The 22,135-nt window shown below is 43.2% G+C and overlaps 2 protein-coding genes across 11 annotated transcripts in view; one reads left to right on the top strand and one right to left on the bottom strand.

Annotated features, from left to right (window-relative positions):
• MTFMT (mitochondrial methionyl-tRNA formyltransferase) overlaps positions 1 to 7,928 on the bottom strand; it is a 30,738-nt gene extending 22,810 nt beyond the window's left edge. For all 9 annotated transcript variants that reach the window (XR_010317422.1, XR_010317420.1, XR_010317421.1 and 6 more), the window contains exons 1-5: positions 7,673 to 7,928; positions 5,631 to 5,840; positions 4,131 to 4,253; positions 2,764 to 2,866; positions 1,140 to 1,215 (exon numbers count right to left, since the gene is read on the bottom strand). Coding sequence is in view for 6 of the 9 variants with exons in the window: in XM_064267392.1 (XP_064123462.1) it covers positions 1,140 to 1,215; positions 2,764 to 2,866; positions 4,131 to 4,253; positions 5,631 to 5,840; positions 7,673 to 7,893 (733 nt within the window). In the remaining 3 variants the exon portion in view is untranslated. The remainder of the gene's footprint in view (positions 1 to 1,139; positions 1,216 to 2,763; positions 2,867 to 4,130; positions 4,254 to 5,630; positions 5,841 to 7,672) is intronic.
• Positions 7,866 to 22,135, top strand: part of SLC51B (SLC51 subunit beta) — a 39,725-nt gene continuing 25,455 nt past the window's right edge. The window contains exons 1-2 of one of the 2 annotated variants that reach the window (XM_064267396.1): positions 7,866 to 7,934; positions 13,369 to 13,549. The gene's annotated coding sequence lies outside the window, so the exon portion shown is untranslated. Of the gene's footprint in view, positions 7,935 to 9,529; positions 13,550 to 22,135 lie in introns of those variants that run through there. The other variant, XM_003418362.3, reaches the window with a different exon arrangement.

Raw genomic sequence — 22,135 nt, 5'->3', positions numbered from 1 at the left:
ACAGAAAAGGCCACATAAACCAGAGATTACATCAGCCTGAGACCAGAAGAACTACATGGTGTCTGGCCACAACCAATGACTGCCCTGACAGGCAATACATAAGAGAACCCCTGAGGGAGCAGGAGAGCAGTAGGATGCAGACCCCAAATTCTCGTAAAAAGACCAGACTTAATGGTCAGGCTGGGACTAGAAAGACCCCGAAGGTCATGGTCCCCAGACCTTCTGTTGGCTTAAGACAGGAATCATTCCTGGGGCCAATTCTTCAGTCAGGGATTGGACTGGAATATGGGATGGAAAATGATACTGGTGAAGAATGGGCAAGTAGACACATGAGACTGTGTTGGCATCTCCTGTCGGAGGGGAGATAAGAGGGTAGAGGGGGTCAGAAGCTGACCGAATGGACACGAGGAGAGAGAGTAGAGGGAGGAAGTATGCTGTCTCATTAGGGGGAAAGCAATTAGGAGTGTATAGCAAGGTGTGTATAAATTTTTGTATGAGACTGACTTGATTTGTAAACTTTCACTTAAAGCACAATTAAAATTAATTAAAAAAAAAAAAACAAAAAAAAACAGTGGAGGAATCATTCCAGATTAAAGAGGCAAAACAATTAATTGAACCCTAGTCTGGGGAAAAAATACAGCTCTATAATTTTTAGACAATTGTAAAATTTAAATACAGACTGGCTATTAGATGCAATTAAGAAATTGTTCATGTTTCTTTGGAGATGCATGCTAAAGTATATAAGGGTGAAAGGTGCATAATGCTTCCAAATGGTTAAGCAAAATTTAAATACATATTATAAATAAACACACATATATAGAGAGAAAGAAAATATGGCCAAACGATAATAACTGTTGATTCTGGAGTACATGGGTATTCACTTTATTAGTTTTTCAACTCATCTCTGATACTTTTCAAAACACAAAGTTGGAAAAAATGTTCCAATTCTTCATGAGGCTACACGCTAAGCAGGAGAGGGAGACCTCGCCAACCATTCTTTGGAAGAGGACATCCAAGTGGGCACTCAGTCTCTAGTCGATATTAAGGAAGACGTGCAAGTGAAAAAGTCAAAGCACTGAGATGTCATCATGACAAAGAAAACCTTGTAAAAGACCCAAGAGTTTGCTGCCTTCACTCACCATATGTCACCCCTTCGGTTGGCTGCTGCCTTCCACTGTTCAAACTTTCAGGCAAATTTTTCAAAACTGAAATAAGCTTCAAAAAAAATAAAGAGCAATATAACAAGGATGAACAGAACAAAAGCAGAATACATTATAATTCAGTCCCATGAGACTGGCTAGAACTCTAGAAGAGCTGTGTGGCAGGGTGGGGGAGTAAACTGGCTTAAGCTGTGAGGGTAAGGGTCTACTCTGTGGGGTTTTAGTACAGATGCCGCTCTCTGAGAACACAGGTCACTAATTTGCTTCCGGAGAATGCTGAGCTTTGCCTGGCTGTGCAAGTTTCCACATCAGGATAGCCTGTGTTCAGCTAGCCACACTCTCACCCCACAGGAAGGAAGGTAGTGGAGCCTTACAGAGGAGACTGTACTCTATGGAGTCACACAGCTCTGGGTTCAAATCCCAATTCTACCACCTACTAGCCATGTCTTTGTTGAGAAGTTATACTTTACTTCTCTGTGGCCTTTGATGTCATGATCTGTAAAACAATTGAGAGCAACAATCGCCCCAAAGGTTTATTGAGAGGGTAAAATTAAAAAGTCTGAGGAGTACCTAGAACAGCCCTGGCACACAGCCAGTGCTCAATAAATGGCAACCACTATTACAACAGCATTTCCAAGGTGAGTGCCTGGAATACGAAGTACCATCTCTACAGTTGGGAAAAATGTTTTCTTCTGTATAAAATTAACTAGTTCGTACGAAAATCATTAAGCATTTACACAGACCCTATTGTATGCAGATCCAATGAGCTATATAAAGTCACAGAGACCCAAGAGATTATTTTGGGTGGGGGAGGTAGTAGGTGTCAGCAGAATTCCAGTGCGTATGGATGCAAATGACTGGAACATCAGGACAGAAGGAGAAAGGAAGCTAAGAGTCACTTAGGAAATGGCCATTGGTTTAGTCTGACAAGAAGGCCAGGTACATATACTGGAGTGTTGTGTGCTGTAGAGTTGATTCTGACTCATAGCGACCCTATAGGACAGAGAGGAGCTGCCCCATAGGGTTTCCTAGGCTGCAATCTTTACGGGAACAGATCACCAAGTCTTTCTTGAGCAGAACTGTACCTTTTAGTTAGCAGCCAAGCGCTTAACTACTGCACCACCATGAGTGAGGAGAATGACATCAGGTAGAATATTTTAAAGGCCTCGCTATCAAGTAGAGTGGACCATATAAGGTCACCTGTTTCATTTGAAAGCCTTTATTAAGTGCTTAAATAAAAAAAAGTCAAATCCACTGTTTCAAGTGGATTCCAACTCACAGTAACTCCATAGGACAGACCAGAACTGCCCATTAGGATTTTCAAGGAGCGGCTGGTGGATTCAAACTGCTGACCTTTTGGTTAGCAGCTGAGCTCTTAACCACTGTACCACCAGGGCTCCATTAAGCAGATACTCTATAAATTCTCAAAGCCTTTCGGAGGCCACAAATGCCAGGCTAATTTTTAGGAACTGAGAAATAGAAACCACTTTTTTTTCCGTCCCCGAAGCTTAAAATTACACATTGTAAAATTGTTCCTTTTACTCTAACCACTTAGGAAACCTACTGAATGAATACAAAGTAGTGGGACATTGGAAAACTGTACCATGTTGGCACCCAGTCTTGATAACACTGCTTCCAATTCCTTTGTGGTGCTCTTGGGTGGCACAGAGACCGTTTCCTGTTTTAGAATTGGGCCTACATCAAACCTAGCAAAAAATCAAAAGCAAATAACATGATTACCAGCTATTTCTTAAGATCAACATGTTTGTCTACACAAATGTTTACATACCACAAGGTTAGCTTAACCCTAGTCATGAACTGGACGGTTAGCCATCAGTAAGCAAGAAATGTCAGTCTGGAAGAAGGGAAAGCAAAAACTGGCCAATATTTAGATTTTAAATTTCTTTTTTCCTAAAGGCAAAAAGCATACAGTTGCGTATCAGGGATTTAACTGCAATTATAAATACTCCTATTATTTGTAATCAATAGTAGAAAAATCTCTATCTGTATATTGACAAAATAGAGCGAAGTATCTATTTTCCAAGGATGTACAATTAGAAAATCCACACAGAGGACAAGAGTTTTGCCTTGATTGTAATCACTGAGGATTAGGTAGGCGAGAGTGTATCTGTACTCCCATGAGTCTTACATTCTACATGAGCTTCTGGAAACAATGGCCATGGGTTTTTGTTAGTGACGTGCTTTATTCTAAATACCTAACTTTGTGGTTCTGTTTATTCTATTTTTAACCTGTAAGCTTTAACAATAAGTTTATTATGAAAAATTACATTTACAGAAATAGTGTTTAGTATAATGAATCACCATATACACATCACCTCGATTTTAGAATTAACAAACTTTTGCTATTCTGGTTTCATTGACCCCTCCTTTTTTCCTCCCTAAAGTATGTTAAAGTAAATCCCAGATTGTAGCCTGTTGTTCCTGTAAATTCATGAATTGCTCTTTTCTCTGAGACATAACTTGATGAAAGCAGGGGCTTAATACTCCTCAATTTTAAACAATTGTTTCTGAAATTGTAGGTATGATCTAAAAAATTAAATGTTTAAGACAAGTATATTCTACATTGGCACACAATGAATTCTTACTTCAGATTCCAAAAAAATTTTGACCAGTTTAGAAATCAAGGCCAGTAGAATTAATATTCCTAACAATGAACACAAAAGCCCATCTCACTTATATAACCTATTTTACAGAAGGCCAGTTGTTAATAAATATAACTTATTTCAATTAAAAAATAAAAAATTTCACAAGAACTTTTAAGAGACACCGCATAATACAAAAAGACATAAGGCTTGCGTTAGCTATCAGGATAAAACAGAAAGGGACAAGAGCAAAGGAAGCACCCTGGACTTACAGAAATTATGGAGCACCACCCATTACACCTCCCAAAACAGACTGACAGCAACATTTAAAATCACAAAAATCTCAAGAAAAGGAAATGTGCTGTACCTTTTTGGACTAATTTGCATAATTGTCACTCCAGTAACCGTGTCTCCATGGAGGACTGTATGGATTATAGGGGCTGGACCACGCCACCTCGGGAGGCAACTGGGATGGACATTCAATATGCCACTGAGTTAGAAAAGCAGAAAACCGTTTACAAGTGGGCTTCGCCATTTAGTTACTCATAGATAAACTACCATGCTACTTTTCATCATTTGACTTTTCCAGGAATTCTGAAAAACTTACAGTTAAATCTAGTCATGTCCGATCTAAAAGGAAGGAGTCAGAGGTAAGTTCACTCTCTACCATAAGAAAACAATGAAACCTAGTTAAAAACAGAGCAAGAACAGCTATTCACTGTTCTAAAGATGTTCTATAACATCTCCTGATGTTTGGGAGCTTTTAAACAAAAACAAGAAGGCGTCTTTGTTATCGTATAAGAACCACTCAAACCTTATTATGCACCTCATGGACAACATGAACTACATTTATAATGTAGTCACATAATTACCCTCACTTCACTTAGTTCGCATATAAAGGCCTCAAACAAGCTTCCTGAATCCCCAACAAATGATCTATTTATCCCAATACACCTGGCATCCACTGATAAGCATTTTAAATACTTGACAAACCTGTGAGTTTACTGCTGTCTCCTTCAGCATGGGCGTGCTCCTGAGCTCGTGTGCATGTGTGCGAGTGGGAAAGTTTGACATTGCTAAAAGTTCCACCGTTCAGCCCCGTTCCATTCATCCAATAAATACTACCTGAGCACAGCTGAAGTGCAGGCTCTGTTCTAAGTGCTGCTGGGGATATATGTGGCAAGGAATCAAACTGAAAAAAAAAAAAAAGAAGCTCTGCCCTCAGGGAGCTTATTTATGTACAGAGCGGGACACAAGTAATAAAAACTAAAATCTGTAAAAAGTGGAGCGTGGTAGAGACCAGTCAGAAGCCTACTTCAATAGTGCAGGCCAGGGCAGCGGTGTCAGTAAAGAGACACACTCAGACCCCAGACAGATTTTGCAGGTAGAACCCAAAGGATGTCCTGATGAATTGGGTATGGGGTGTAAGGTAAGGAACCAAGGATGACTCCAAGGTTTTGGGCCTGGGCAAGTAGAAGGATAGAGTTACCATTTTCTGAGATGAAGATCTGAGGAGGAGCAGGTTTGGGAGAAAAGTTCAGGGATGTGGTTTTAAATGTGAGAGTTGTCAAGGCAGTTGGGTTTAGGGGTCTGGAGTCTGGAGAGCAGTCTGAGCTGGAGGGTAAATTTGGGGGTTGTCAGCATATGGATTTGGAATTTAAATGAGGCTGGATAAGAGCCCATTGAGAGTGATAAGGAGCTTAAGTCAATATATTTGACAACAATTCCTGCTACTACAAAGTCTTTTATTCTAAGAGAAAATACTAAAGAAAGTAAAATTAGTGTTCAAGTTACCATACTTTAGACACCACGTCTATTTATTAAGACCAAGGTTTCTATACTGTATTTCCTTATAACTAAGACTTACTAGGGAAATTTAAGAATAAGGGCCTCGCTCAAAAGTCGGCCGAATGAAGCCACTACTCCAACATCATATTCCCCAGATCCCACATCTGGCCACTCATACACTGGAAGCCCAGACTGCACGGCGTAACGCTTCACTGGCAGTCCTTTTAGTGATGGGGAGGGCACTGTAACCACCTCCAATTTTTCTATTAATTCTTCCTCTTTGTTTTCCCTAAATTGGAAAGATTGGAAGAAAATGTGACAGTTAGTGTTGCGGACAATGACTCAAAAATAAACTATCTCACGTGCCTCTAAAATATATTTATGATTAAACTCATGAACTATTCAGCGCTAAATAATTAAAATTAGTGCCTCTGAGCAACTGAATTTAAAATTTCTAAACTTAGACCACATAATTCTAGAGATTTCCTGCACATACAGAAACATATATAGTACAGACAGACACTTTACACAACTGGGATCATTAGACATACTGTTTTGCAATGTCTTTTTTTTCCTTAACGATGCTATCTAAACGTAGTGTGCTATTATGTGAGTTTTGAAGAAAATGTATCATATGTACAAATAACTTATATGCACATAACACTTCTAGAATAATAAACTGAAAACAGGGCTGTCTCTGGAGAGAGGAACTGGGAACTGGCAGACAGAGGTAGAAAGAACTAACTTTTCACTGTATATCCTTTGGAAACTTTTCAATTTTGTACCATAACCATGTATGGTTCAAACAATATTTTTTCAAAAATAAATATGTATACCGTGGGCATCATTCCATGGCAGTACATGTAGCACTGCCTCTTCCTTTTACCTGCTGTATAGTATTCCATTGCCCAGGGGCTGGACCTTTATTTATTAAACAGGTACTGCATGCACATGTCGAGTTCTAAGAAAGAAGTACATAAGAGCATTGACGAGAAAGTGCAGGTGTTGTGGAGCTGCCAAGGGAAGCACCATCAGAAGGGTCAGGATCCGCAGTGAGAGGCGCACGTAGCCATATGGGAAATAGCAGCATGTGCAAGTGCACTACACAGTGGCATAAAAGCAACACGGTGTGTAGGGCTGGTTTCCAGGTCTGAGTAGGAGGGGGTGTGTGTAGAGATAGGAAAAGGATACCAAGGAATTGATGAGAGACTCAATGTATATGGGGGGGGAGCTGCTGTGAAGTATTTGTAGGGAAGACTTGATGAATAATGACAAATGAGTATGACGGGAGTGTGTGTCAGGAAAAGAGTAGGGAAATTAAAAAAAAAAAATGTTGGAGGAAAAGAGGCAGATCAGTATATATGGGAATAGCCACCACATACCATAGACTTTTAGGACAGGTTAGATTTCAAATACATACATTTTTTTCCAGTATACAAGATTTGTTAAAATTGTATAAATGCTAAATGTATACCTAAGAGTTCTGACTTATAAACTTATTCGTTAGAAAAAAAGTTCATTTTGCATTAAAAAAAAATTTTTTTTTCACACCTCATTTCGGCTTCGGAAAATTGGGTCCCATTGTACAGAAGAAGAACTCGGGGTGCTAAAGAGCGCTATGGCTGTGCAGAGGGATGCACGCGACTGCTAGGAGGGTACAAATTAGATGGGCGGGGGGCAGTAGGAGAAGCGGAAAAGGGGAAGACTGAAGTCAGACCCGGTTTGACTCCCAACCTGCTCAACTGATGACCCTGGACAAGTCGTTTAACCTCTCTGAACCTCAGTTTCCTTGCACGCAAAATGGGCCGGGGAAGTGGCGGGACAGCACGAAGGTAATATACGCAAAGCGCCTATCAAGGGTTTGGCACGCGGGGCGCTCCGTAAGCGCTTGGAAAACAGAAAGGTTACGCCTGGAGTGGGGGGGTGTAGAGCGGGCGGGATCGGGAGCCACGGGGCTGCGGCGCACCTTCCGGGCGCCTGGAAGACGCCGAGATCGGGGCCCGAACCGTTCCAGCGCAGCTGCTTTTCTTGACCTGGAGGCCCAAACCCGCGGGGGCCGGCCGCAGTGGCTCAGCGTCGGCGCCCCCAGCGGCCCGGCCCCCCGACCCCTGGCCCCGGTACCTGGCGGCGTGCAGCGCTCGCAGCGCCTCGCCGGCGAACTGGTCTGTGCCGAAGAAGAGCACCCGCCACGGGGGCTTCTCGCGGGCTCGGGCGCCCAGGCCTTCCTCCCCGCCGGAAGACACGCCGAGCCCGACCAGCGCTCGCCATTGTGGAGTCGACCTCACGGCCGCGGCGCGGCGGGCCGGCCCTGGGCCCCAGCAGCGCCGCACCAGCACCCTCATCGCCCCGGCGCCGGCGGCCTACACGGCGTACGCACGCCGGGGTGAGGTGGAGTCCATTGGCTGGGGACGGGGGCGGGGCTTGGGCCGGGAAGGAAATCTGGCGGGCGGGGTCTGAAGGCGACTGGGGGCGTGGCCTGCAGATTGGAGGCGTGGCCCGGTTTCGTGGTTGCTGGCCACAGAATTTGCCGGTTCAAGCGCTCTGGAGATTTTTGTTGCATTTGTTTGCACTATTTAGCCAATCCTTATAAAGAACTTTCTAGGGTACAAATCATGTGTTTTCAGACAATGAAACCTCATTTATTAAGTTATGCTGTGACATTTTTCTCAGTCCTTATTATTAATAATTACTATTACTATGGAAACCCTGGTGGCGTAGTGGTTAAGTGCTATGGCTGCTAACCGAAAGGTTGGCAGTTCAAATCCTCCAGGCGCTCCTTGGAAACTCTAGGGGGCAGTTCTACTCTGTCCTGTAGGGTCGCTATGAGTCGGAATCGGCTCGATGGCAGTGGGTTTTTGGACATTTGACTAAGCATTTTGTATCCGTTATTTCAGTTCATCCTCATTATCAGCCATACGAGATAGATATTATTACAACCACTTTACTGCAGAGAACCTGAGGCTCAGTGCAGTTATGGGACTTACAGGTAGCTAAGGTTGAGTTGTGTGAGAGTCTTGTCCATGGAGCTCCAAAACCCGTGTGTCTTATCATTTGGTCCTATGGAGTAGGCAAGTCAATGTCCCTGTTTTGCCCCTGAGGAAACTGAGGTAAGTTCAGTGATTTCCCCATAGTCTTGTTTTTTTACTGGCTTAGATAGCTAGTGCTGCTGTAACAGAAATACCACAAGTGGGTGGCTTTAACAAACAAATTTATTTTCTTTTATTGTACATTAGATGAAGGTTTACAGAACAAACTAGTTTCTCATCAAACAGTACATGCATTGTTACACCGAGTTAACAACCCCACGACATGTCAACACTCTCCCTTCTCAACCCTGGGTTCCCTATTACCAGCTTTCCTGTTCCCTTCTGCCTTCCAGTCCCTGCCCCAGGGCTGGTGCACCGCTTTAGTCTTGTTTTGTTCCATGGGCCTGTTCAATCTTTGGCTGAAGGGTGAATCTCAGGAGTGACCTCATTTCTGAGCTAATATGGTGTCTGGGGGCCATACTGTCAGGGTTTCTCCAATCTCTGTCAGGCCAGCAAGTCTGGTCTTTCTTTTTTATTTTTTATTAACTTTTATTAAGCTTCAAGTGAACGTTTACAAATCCAATCAGTCTGTCACATATAAGTTTACATACATCTTACTCCGTACTCCCGCTTGCTCTCCCCCTATTGAGTCAGCCCTTTCAGTCTCTCCTTTCGTGACAATTTTGCCAGCTTCCCTCTCTCTCTATCCTCCCATCCCCCCTCCAGACAAGAGATGCCAACACAATCTCAAGTGTCCACCTGATATAATTAGCTCACTCTTCATCAGCATCTCTCTCCCACCCACTGACCAGTCCCTTTCATGTCTGATGAGTTGTCTTCGGGGATGGTTCCTGTCCTGTGCCAACAGAAGGTCTGGGGACCATGGCCGCCGGGATTCTTCTAGTCTCAGTCAGACCATTAAGTATGGTCTTTTTATGAGAATTTGGGGTCTGCATCCCACTGATCTCCTGCTCCCTCAGGAGTTCTCTGTTGTGCTCCCTGTCAGGGCAGTCATTGATTGTGGTCGGGCACCAACTAGTTCTTCTGGTCTCAGGATGATGTAGGTCTCTGGTTCATGTGGCCCTTTCTGTCTCTTGGGCTCTTAGTTGTCGTGTGGCCTTGGTGTTCTTCATTTTCCTTTGCTCCAGGTGGGTTGAGACCAATTGATGCATCTTAGATGTCCGCTTGTTAGCATTTAAGACCCCAGACGCCACATTTCAACGTGGTGGTCTTTCTTTTTGAGTTAGAATTTTGTTCTACATTTTTCTCCAGCTCTGTCTGGGACCCTCTGTTGTGATCCCCTGTCAGAGAAGTCAGTGGTGGTAGCTGGTCACCTTCTAGTTGTACTGGACTCAGTCTGGTGGAGGCTGTGGTAGATGTGGTCTGTTAGAGAAATTTATTTTCTTACACTTTAGGAGGCTAAAAGTTTGAGTTCAGGGTGCTGGCTCTAGGGGAAGATTTTCTTTCTGTGTCAGCTCTGGAGGAAGGTCCTTGTCTCTTTGAGCTTCTGCTCCTGGGTGATCTTCATGTGGCTTGGCATCTCTCCCCTCTCTGCTTCTTGATTGCCTGTTTAATCTCTTTTATATCTCAAAGAGATTGGCTTAAAACACACCCTACACTAGTCCTGTTTCATTAAGATAACAAAGAAAACCCATTCCCAAATGAGATTATAACCAGAGGCATAAAACCCAAACAAAACCCGGTGCCGTTGAGTTGATTCCAACTCATAGCGACCCTATAGGATAGAGTAAAACTGCCCCATAGTTTCCAAGGAGCGCCTGGTGGATTCGAACTGCCGACCCTTTGGTTAGCAGCTGTAGCACTTAACCACTACACCATCGGGGTTTCCAACCAGAGGCATAGAGTTTAGGATTTACAACTCATAGTTGTTTAGGGACACAATTCAATCCGTAACAGTCACCTTGTGAACTGAATGCTCCACTCTTGCCCCTACCCAGCAGGTTCCTTTGCACACAGGGGGTTTCAAGTTGGGTACCACATAGGAGATTCCTAGGGAATATGGGCAGGAAGACTGTCCCCAGAAGACCTCTGAGGACCTTTAGTGGTGAGATACTGCATTCCCAAGGCCTGTGCAGTGGCCTTCTTGAGTATGAGCACATACTCTTGAAGTTGGCCCAGGCTATAGAGGGGAGACCAGATTCCTTTTCTCCACCACACAAAGTCTTTGTTCCAGCGACCCTGGACCAGTCCCTTTTCCTAAAGTATGCATACTTACATCCCCACCTCTGTGCCTTTGCACGTGCTACCCTTCCGGGATTGCCGTCCCCATGGCCCATCATCTAAATGGTATCCATTCTTCAATATCCAGCTCGGATATCCCCCTGAAGCCTTGCACTTTCACCTCCATGGATTGAATGTCTTTTTCTCTGCACCCTCTTATTGCTCTGTGGGAACCTTGGCTTCCCACATGGTTTGGTATTATTGAGGGGAGTTGTCTAACGTGTGCATAGACATAGGCAAATTCACCTGTGTGCTGAACAGAGAAGAGAGAGGCAAAGAGGAAGAGACAGACTATTTCCAGTGACTCCGCTCATCAGAGTATATATGAGAGGGAGAGTGAGATGGGACTGCCAAACCTGCTATTTCCTCAGCCAAGTTCCCTTCCGGTATTTTGTCTTAGGGTAAGCAGAGTGTCATTCTAACATTTAAAGAGCAGGCTTTTTCCATGCAACACAACCTATAAATGCAACCCAAATAGTCATCTGGGTAATTTTGACAGATTTTCACCCTAGAACCTGGCCGCTGTCTAAAATGTGACACTTTGTATTTGCGTTCCTGTTGTTTTTCCCGTAGCTGGTTTTAAGCTTCTGGAGCCTGCCTCACCCTACGTTTAATTTTCAGCAGTCCAATCTCGCCACAGGTAGCGCTGTCCACTAGAGCTGCTTGGAACTCCTCACAGCGCCCTCTGCCGACCACACAGGAACTACTGTGTCTGAGGGGCCCTTGTCAATCGTGTTTTCCTTCCTCCAGAGCTACCTCCTGCCATTAACATCTAATTTTCTGGTGGAAGGTCTTTTGATTTGCAGTAAATTCCCAGCCACCCCCAAAAAGAACATAACATTATTGCAATGGCTGAAAGTTATCCCAGGATGCTGAAACGAAAGTATTACTGAAACCTCTTGGTGGTGAGTGTGGGGTGTCCGGAGGGTCCAGTTCCCAGCTCAGGCAAAATCACTGCTGAAACTATTATAAAGCACCCAGCAAAGATGAGGACGCCAGGACTGAATGGCAAGAATTTTTAGGTAATAAATGAAGACGTTCATAGATGCTTGCTTCAGTTTCCAGAAACTTCTCTTCCCTGAAGAATGGAACACTTCTCCATGTTGAATCAATACCATTATCCCAGGTTTTGGGTCTGGGCGACAAGACAATGGCAGTGTCATTAACAAAGAGAAAGAACCTGTCTAGTGGCAAATATGGCAATGCTGCAGCTTTGAACTCTTTGAAACTGACTGATGAGATGGAGCAAGTGGAAATGTTTGGTAGAACACTGGAATGTGGGATTGGCCTCCATGGCTGGGGGGTGGGAGAGCTGATTCTGGAGTGGGAGGAAGCAAGAGTCCTCTCCCTGTTTCCATCATCCCACCCTACCCCTAACCCTGAATTCGGCCGGGTGAGAAGGTCGGCCACAGATTAAATGTCTGTGTGACTGTGTGTGTTTTCTTCCTTGGTTAGAGAGATGCCAGAATGTTGCCTTGATAGCTTGAGGAAGACAAGCCCCTTTTGGGTGAGACCACAGGTATCTTCCCCTCCTCTCCACAGGAGGGTCCACAGAAAGTCCTCAGAATGTTCTCCGCAGGAGGACAGGCCGATGCGTCTACTCAGTGTGTGTGTGTTGTGTAATCGATGCTTTTGCATTGAGGGTCAAAAACGGAGAGCAGTCAGATCCCTGGGAGAGATGGAGGAGGGATATGAGGAAAAAAATGACCAGAACTCTGGTCTGCAAGGTGGCAGATGCCTGAGTCCATCAGAACTCCTGCTTGTGGCCTGGGAAACCATGCCACGCGCGTGACCAGGGGAAGGTCGGCCCCACACAAGCTTCGTGCATGACTCTGGTTGCAGTCGAAGTCCACTAGGTGGCGCTGTTCTCCGGTCTGTCTAGTCGTGGAGCGCGGTGGACGCTTCTCTTGCTCCAGCACCTCCACGTCTGACTAGGCTGTGTCGTTACTGTCTCCTGTGGTCTTTGTAGAAGTTGTCATTCCTCCATCTGTCCAGCCGCTCGGTAAATCAAGGCTGGGGGTGCAAGGCCACATGCTGGGCACGGACTGGGACATGCTCTTACAGAGGATACACGAATGTTAAGATGGCTGTTCTGTGCAACAGACTACCCCCAACCAGGAACCCGGGATGTCTTTCCACCCCAGGGGAGAGCTTGAAGAGGCAGGGTGGGCCCGCAGGACTGAATGGCCCCTAGGAGAGCCTCTGGAGAGGTACATGACATCTGAGGGACATCAGGAGCCCCAGGGTGGGATGCCAGATGTGGTACCACAGGTAGGAGAAGCAGCTGAGGGATACCCAAGCTAGTAAACCTGGTAAACCAAGCGATATCTCAAGTAGACTTAACCAAAACCAAACCAGTTGCTGTCCAGTCCATTCAATTCGAACTAATGATGACCCCATGTATAAAACCCAACCAAACCCATTGCCATCCAGTCGATTCTGACTCACAGCGACCTTACAGGACAGGCAAAACTATGGATCCTGTTTGTGTGCTTGGGTTTCCAAGGCTGTAATCTTTATGGAAGCAGATTGTGACATCTTTCTCCCCAGGAGCAGCTGGCGTGTTGGAATCGCTGACCTTCCTTCCGGCTAGCAGCCTCGCTTTAACTACTACGCCACTAAGGCTTCTTTGACCCCGTGTATGCAGAGTAGAATTGTGCTCCACAGGGTTTTCAAGGCTGTAAACTTTCAGAAGCAAGGCTGCCAGGCTTTTCTTTCAAGGCACCTCTGGGTAAGTATGAACCACCAACCTTTTAGTTAGTAGTCAAGCACGTAACCATTTGTGCCACCCAGGAATTCCTCAAATAGACTTAAAGAGATAGAATCTTAAAATCTTTAGTTTGTTTCCTATCCCCTACCCTCAGGCAAAAGAGCTGTGACAATGTTAACAGGCAAACTACTCCATGTTGTTAGAAGTTGACATCATTGCCACCTTTGAGTTTGGAAGGGCGCACAAGAGCGGCTTCCAGGTGTCTGTTAATGTCCTGTTTCTTGATCTGGGGCTTGATTACAGAGGTGTTTGTAGTTTTGTTGCAGGGCAAAGCTTCCCAGCTCGGGACTAAGCCCTGCCTAGGCTCTTGCCTTCTGCTGGACAAGAATGACCAGGAGAGGCTCAGAGGTTCCACGTGAACAATGGTTTATTAGAGTAAAGGGTTGTGAGTGGGGTACAGAGAGGGACCAAGCAACACTAGCCTCTGTTCCCCTGAACAAAGGTTTTGCTGGGGCTTATATGGGTTTGGCCAGGACAATACAGTAACGAATATTTAGTAGATTAAAGGGGCGGCTACTTCTCAGAATGATGGTTGCATACTAAATTAGGTTGCACTCACATCTGGAATCCAGAATCTATAGCAAAGGCTTCTGGGACTGGGTGGCAGGACTTATTATGGGGTGTCATGCCTGCATAGCCCCTCCTGTGGTGCCGGTTTGATTCCTATTGTGGGTACTTGCATCAGGCAGAAGTCATCCGATGGTCACTTTCCAAATGTCTGCACATGCTCCAGGGCTGGTTCCTCTGAAAAACGTCTTACAAAGTTTGTTTTTTCCTCGTCACACATTCGAGGATGGGGGTTTTGCATCACTGGCCAAGCACATAATTTTTGTCGGTAAGTTGCAAGTTGCAGGTTTGGCAGGGCTCCTTGCCTAGGAGCTCAGTCCCTGTTTCTTCCCTGTCTCAGTTTGTGAAAAGTCAGCGAGATGCACACTTAGGATTTATGGATCCTGTTCATGTGCTACACTTCAATAAAAAGCAGTGTTAGTAAAATGCCAACAAAACATTTCAGTTCATGAGAGACTAAAAGTTTAAGACTATGTAGATGTAAGCATGGGGTCTCAACTAAATTTCATCATATTAACTAGTATGCAGACTTCAGGCAATGTTGCAAATTACGTAGACCCACAGAATCCCTCCACTTTACTCTCCTGAGTAAAACTTAGGTTACACATGTATCAACAGTGATTATTATTTAATGTAAATTCAAACTGTAATTCCAAGGTCACTAATTAAATTTAAGAACTTAGACTAAAATTAATTAAGAAATGACTTTTGGTTATCTAAAAAAAAAAACAATGAAAAGGTATAGACATAGAATAATTCACTGTACAATATGTTTTATGGCAGTTACAAAAGACTACATGTTGTATGATTCCATTTATATGAAATACCCAGAACAAGCGAATCCATGGAGACAGAAAGTAGATTGATGGTTGTAAAGACTAGGGGGTGAGGGAGTGGTGTTGGAAGGAAATAGGGAGTGGCCACTAGTGGGTGTGGCATTTCCTTTTGGGATGATAAAAATGTTCTTACAGTCTTGGTGGTAAGGACAGTACCAAAAAAAAAAAAAAAAAACCCATTGCCATTGAGTTGATTCCGACTCATAGCGACCCTATAGTATGGAGCAGTACTGCCCCACAGAGTTTCCAAGGAGCACCTGGTGGATTTGAACTGCTGACGTTTTGGTTAGCAGCCATAGCACTTATCTGCTATGCCACCGGGATTTCCAAGGACAGCACCAGATGCTCTTCTTTTTTTTTCCAACAGTTTTATTGAGAAGTAATTCATATACTATACAATTCACCCATTTAAAGCATACAAGTCAATGTTTTTAGTATGTTCACAAGGTTGTGCATCCATCACCATGATTAATTTTGAAACATTTTCATTATCAAAAAAAAGAATCCCACCTCCGTTAACCACCCAACCCCCTAACCCTCCACGAATCTACTTTTTATCTCTATAGATTTACCCTTCTGGACATTTCATATTAAAATAGAAGCATGCGATATGTGATCTTTTATAATTGGCGTCTTTCACTTAGCATAATGTTTTCAAGAAATGTTATAGCATGTATCCACACTTCATTCCTTTGACAAATATTTAATTGTATGAATATAACACATTTTGTTTATCCATTCATAAGGTGGTGGACATTTGGGTTATTTCTACTTCTTGGCTATTACGAATAATGCTGCTGTGAACATTCGTGTACACATTTTTGTGTGGACATGTGCTTTCAAGTCTCTTGTGTATGCGCCTACAAGAAGAATTGCTGGATCACGGTAACTTTATGTTTAAAAATTTGAGGAATTGCCAAACTGTTTTTCCAATTGACTGCACAATTTAACATTCCCACCGGCAGTGTATGAGAGTGTACCAGGTGCTCTTAACTATTGACGCTGTAGGGAATAAACTCGTGAGTTCAGGCTTCTTAGTGTGAGCTGCCTTTACCACTACACGTGGACACCTGACAGTAGGAGCCAAAACCAAACCCACTGCCGTCCAGTTGATTCCCACTCATAGCGACCCTATAGGGCAGGGTAGAACTGCCCCACAGGGTTTCCAAGGCTCTAAATCTTTACAGAAGCAGATTGCCACATGTTGCTTCTGTGGAAGAGCTGGTGGATTCAAACCACTGATCTTTCAATTAGCAGCCAAGCGCTTAACCACTGCGCCCCCAGGGCTTCTCAGAAAACTTTAATATCAGGGTTTCTGGGACTCCTTTTATCTAGAAGCAGATAATCCTATGAATGTGGACAGCTGACCCAGGATCTGCCCACAGAGAATTCATCATGCAGGACTGAATGAAACCAATGGTGGAACTCAGACTGTTTGTCTTGGAATTTTTTTTTTTTATTCCAATTGTTCTATTCTGCTAGGAAGGAGCCAAATGCAAGCAATTTGCGATTGGCTGCTCACCAATAGATTGGTGGTTTGAACCCACCCAGCGACTCCGAAGAAGAAAAGGCCTGGGAACTGCATCCATAAAGATTATAGCCAAGAAAACCCTATGGAACAGTTCTACTCTGTCACACATGGGGTTGCCATGAATCGGGGGTCTACCTGAACACAGCTAAAAACAACATTTTGCTACGCATAAGACAAAGGCCATTTTATTCCTTCTTGTCCCATCTCTAACCCTCAATTTTAGCAGGCTTTAATTGTTCAAACTGAAAGGAGCATTCTCTTAACATACACAGTTAAGGAGCTACTAAGAAAACCCTGGTGGTGTAGTGTTTAAGAGCTACGGCTGCTAATCAAAAGGTTGGCAGTTAGAATCCACCAGGTGCTCCCTGGAATCTCTATGGGGCAGTTCTACTCTGTCCTACAGGGTTGCTATGAGTCAGAATCAACGGCAATGGGTTTGGTTTTTTTTTTTTTTTTTTTGGTTTAATCTATATCTCCCTATTAGCTTGGACCTCAACAACAAAAAGACAAATAACCTAATTAAAAAATGGGCAAAGGCTATGAACAGGCACTTCACCAAAGAAGACATTCGTTCAGGCAGCTAACAGATACATGAAGAAATGCTCATGATCATTAGCCATTAGAGAAATGCAAATCAGAACTACCATGAGAGACCATCTCACCCCAACGAGGCTAACATTAATCCAAAAAATACAAAATAATAGATGTTGGAAAGGTTGTGGAGAGGCTGAAACACTTATACACTGCTGGTGGGAATGTAAAATGGTACAAATACTTTGGAAATTGATTTGGCCCCTCCTTAAAAAGCCAGAAATAGAAGTACCATATGATCCAGCAATCCCACTCCTTGGAATATATCCTAGAGAAATAAGAACCCTCACATGAATAGATATATGCATACACATGTTCACTGCAGCACAGTTCACACTAGCAAAAAGATGGAAGCATCCTTGGTGTCCATCAACGGATGAATGGATAAACAAATTACGGTATATTCACACAATGGAATACTATGCAATGATAAAGAACAATAATGAATCCTCGAAACATCTCATAACATGGATGAATCTGGAAGGCATTATGCTGAGTGAAAATTAGTCGCAAAAGGACATTGTATGAGACCACTATTATAAGAACTCAAGAAAAGTTTTAAACACAGAAGAAAACATTCTTTGATGGTTGTGAGGATGGGGAGGCAGGGAGAGGGGTATTACTAGATAGTAAACCCCCCAAAAACCAAACCCACTGCCGTCAAGTTGATTCCCACTCATAGTGACCCTATAGAACAGAGTAGAACTGCCCCATAGAGTTTCCAAGGAGCACCTGGTAGATTCGAACTGCTGACCTTTTGGTTAGCAGCCAAAGCTCTTGACCACTATGCCACCAGTGTTTCCAACTAGATAGTAGACAAGAATTATCTTAGGTAAAAGGAAGGACAACACACAATACAGGGGAAGTCAGCACAAATGGACTAAACCAAAAGCTAAGAAGTTTCCTGAATACAACCAAACACTTAGAGGGGCAGAGCAGCAGGGGCAGGGATCTGGGAACCATGGTTTCAGGTGAAAACTAGGTCAATTGGAATAACAAAGTGTATTAAGAAAATGTTCTGCATCCCACTTTGGTGAGTGGTGTCTGGGGTCTTAAAAGATACAGAAAGTGGACATCTAAGATGCATCAATTGGTCCCAACCCACCTGGACCAAAGGAGAATGAAGAACACCAGAGATACAAGGAAAATACAAGCCCAAGAGACAGAAAGGGCCACATAAACCAGAGACTCCATCAGCCAGAGACCAGAAGAACTAGATGGTGCCTGGCTACCACTAATGACTGCCCTGACAGGGAACACAACAGAGAGTCCCTGACGGAGCAGAAAAAAAGTGGGGTGCAGAACTCAAATTCTAGTAAAAAGACCAGACTTAATGGTCTGACTGAGACTGGAGGGACCCCAGAACACATGGTCTCTGGACTCTCTGTTAGCCCAAAACTAAAACCATTCCCAAAGCCAACTCTTCAGGCAAAGATTAGACCGGACTATAAGACATAAAATGATACTTGTGAAGAGTGTGCTTCTTAGCCCAAGTAGATACACGAAACTAAATGGGCAGCTCCTGTCCGGAGGCGAGATGAGAAGGCAGAAAGGGACAGGAGCTGGTTGATTGGACACAGGAAATCCAGGGTGGAAAGGTGGAGTGTGCTGTCACATTACAGGGAGAGCAACTAGGGTCATGTAACAATGTGTGTATAAATTTTTTTATGAGAAGCTAACTTGAACCGTAAACTTTCACTTAAAAAAAAAAAAGCACAATAAAAAGAAAAAAAAAAAAAAAGAAGGCTCTTGGTCCCTGGTCTCAAAGAAGACACTCTGATATGGTCAATAGAAAGCATTTCTGGCACTGTGGAAGGTTTGGAAACTCAACCCTAGGGCTTTAGGGGATCTCCACGCAGAAGTTAATTCTCTGGCTCGAATCTATGGCTCTAATTTTGCTGACCTTTAGCAAGGAGGTCTTTGCATTTATCAATGCCTCCTCTCACCCCTCTAAATTAAAACATGCCACCTAAATAGAAGATACATAATTCAGGCTCATAAACTACATGAAATAGTTACCACCAATCCAAGTCACCATACAATGTTTGTTTGGAAACTCTTCCCATATGTAGGAAGCTGATTGGAAGAAATAACATCAATGTGGAGGCAAATACTTGTTGCAATGGCAATTGTATATGTTTACTATGCCACCATTTATTAAAAAACGTAAAAAGTGAGCAAATTCAGTTAATGCAAAGAGACAGTCCTTTTCTTGACTCAGATATTTAAAAATTATCTGAGCCAAAAGGAGGAACTTTAAAGGAAAAATTATCCTGAATCTTGTCCAGGACAGAACTTCCTTTTTTTTTTTTTTTTGCATGATTTAATCCACAACTTCCTTCTGGAAAGAAATTAGGATTCCTGGTAAAATGCTCAAGAAATTTTCCAGTAAATGTGAAGAAATTAAGACTTGTTCTGGAAAACTAGCAACCCACCGGCTCAGCTGATATCAGTCACGAGTCTAGTGGGCTTTTAACTAAACATTATTTTTTTTTTCACCTACTGTTAATTAACCAACAGTGCTTACTTACCAAGTTGTTTTGACATTCCTCAAGCACATTATTGAGCAGCTTTAAGTACCTCATAATGCAGTAAAACCTGCAAAAGTTGGAACCGATGTAAGGCAGAAACCTGTCCGGGAAGGAAAATGCAAATATTTTCCACTAAAAAGAGTGATAGCAAAGTGGCAAGACTGCGCCCTGTCAAAGGCGGAAGACTTGCGAGACCAGAAAAACAAGGCAGTTCCATTGAGCTCCAGCTCTCAGAAGGTTTCACTGTAATTGAAACGAAAGCCTAATAGACTTTGATTTTATTCTACTCTTGGACTCTGATTTAGTCAGAGATTAAAGAAGGTATTTGGTTATACTGTAACCAGGAGCAAGAGGTCAAAGACAGAGAAATAGTTAAGGATTATAAATAAGGGTCAATGGTATAGAAAGTCTCAAATGCCATAGATAAGGTGAAAGGATGAAGGTGGTGGCTGCAGAATGTCTTAGAGAAAGTACATATTTTTTATTTCATTGTTTCACACACACTTCTGCTCAATCTTCCCACACTTCACAGATGTTCCTGAAATGCTTCCAGCAAAATGTGCATGTGCTGAAAAGACATTTGGTAGCTGAGATATCGTACTTCAGCAAGTGTAAAGATGGTTTCCTTTTGGACACTAAACCACCCTATTGCAGAAGAAGCCATCGAGTCAGTGCTCAAACACCAATAATTCTGGATGTAATTAACCTACCTCTTCCAAAAATTACCTCACTAATTCCAATACTTGTTCTCTCCCTTCTGGGTTTAATATAAAAATTGTCCCCTAGAAGAAACGTATGCCTCCATTGGTATCATAATTTAACCATTTTCCGGTTCTTTGACATCTAGATTTTTTGTCTTTTACTATTTTAAGCAATGCTGCAGTGAACATCTTTATACATGTATCTCTGCTCATATGTGTGGTCTCTTCTGTACATCACCGTGTTTGGACTTCATTTTATTTTCCATGAAGCTTTCTCTACTGGGAAGAGAAGGTGCTGCTATTAAGGATTTGGCAGAATTATTGCTCAAACTGAGTGTGATAGTTAAGGTTCTGTGTCAACTTGGCTAGGCCATGATTCTCAGTGGTTTGACAGATATTATGTAATCATCCTCCATTTTGTAATCTGAAGTGAGCAGCCAATCAGTTGAAAGGGGAGTTTCCTTGGGGATGTGGCCTGTACCCAATATATATAGATATTCTGGCAAAGCTCACCCTCTCTGGATCCTGCGTCCAACTCATCATCCTCTGACCTCTGGCTTTTGGCATATGAGCCAGCAGCCTGCGGTCTCACCTGTGCTGTGAGCTGTCTGACCTGCTGATTTTGGATTCAGCAGCCCATGCAACCACATGAGTCAGGATAAGCCTCCAGCCTGACATCTGACATGGATTTGGGACTCGCCAGCCTCCACAACTAGCCATTTCCTTGAAATCTCTCTCTCTCTCTCTATATATACACACACACACTTTATATATTCTTTACTGGTTTTACTCCTCTAGAGAACCCAGCCTAAGACATTTGGTACTGACAGTGGTTCTAGAGGAACAAAATAGTAAGGGCGAGTTTTCTGAATTGGTTCTCAAATTTGGCTGATCATAAAGGCACTGATGACTCTGCCTCCAGTAGTAAAAAGGGCACTGCCAATCCATGGCGTGAGGTGGCAATAGAAATACACAAAATATCACCACCAATGTATCAAATATTTGTGAGAGAGGCTCTGGGTAATGGCATATTTGATACTTCTCTACAGTTGTATCAGAATGAGAAGTATGGGGGAGGTGATTGGTTGGTCCTGCTTTTGCTAGACAACTGGTGAAAGAAAGAGATGAGCTCAGGGCTTTGGAGTCAAACACAAGCACCACATAAAAAAAAAAAAACATAAAAGACCTGAAGGTTGCCACTTGTGCCCTGAGAGGAAGCCTTATTTCTTGTAGTAACGGAGCATTTATTGAAAAAAATCAAACCCAGAGTCTTATCATAAGAGTGGCTGAATTACAAGGCTAACCGAATTCCCAACCTTGAATGATGTCTGAAGTTAAAATGAGGGCAATGATTGGGAAGAAATGGGACCCTGAAACTTGGGGTGGGGACATATGGGCAGATAATCAGGAAATTGGGGACATTGAGCCCATAAATTCTGTTGAACCACCCCTGCCAACAGAACCAGCCCTCTTACTTCCATCTGAAGAGATTATACCCACTTATCGACATGGTTAAGTTCCAAAGGCCAGGTTGTTATGCAAAAATCACTGTTACTCAAAAAGGGAGGGTGATCACACCAGATCAAAAAATAGAGGATGACTACATCATTACGTAACTGTCAAATTATAGCATTACATAACTGCCAAACCACTGAGAATCACGGCCCAACCAAGTTGACACATAACCTTAACCATCACAGCAAGTGTTACTCTTGCCTTGTACCTTAGTGTTTGTTACTGCCAGACGTATATAACTAATGCACAAAATAGTCAGATAGTACATTTTTTAC

The sequence above is a fragment of the Loxodonta africana genome, chromosome 13 (genome assembly GCF_030014295.1).
Source record: "Loxodonta africana isolate mLoxAfr1 chromosome 13, mLoxAfr1.hap2, whole genome shotgun sequence".
Classification (NCBI taxonomy): domain Eukaryota; kingdom Metazoa; phylum Chordata; class Mammalia; order Proboscidea; family Elephantidae; genus Loxodonta; species Loxodonta africana.
This window is presented reverse-complemented; position numbering and strand designations above follow the sequence as displayed.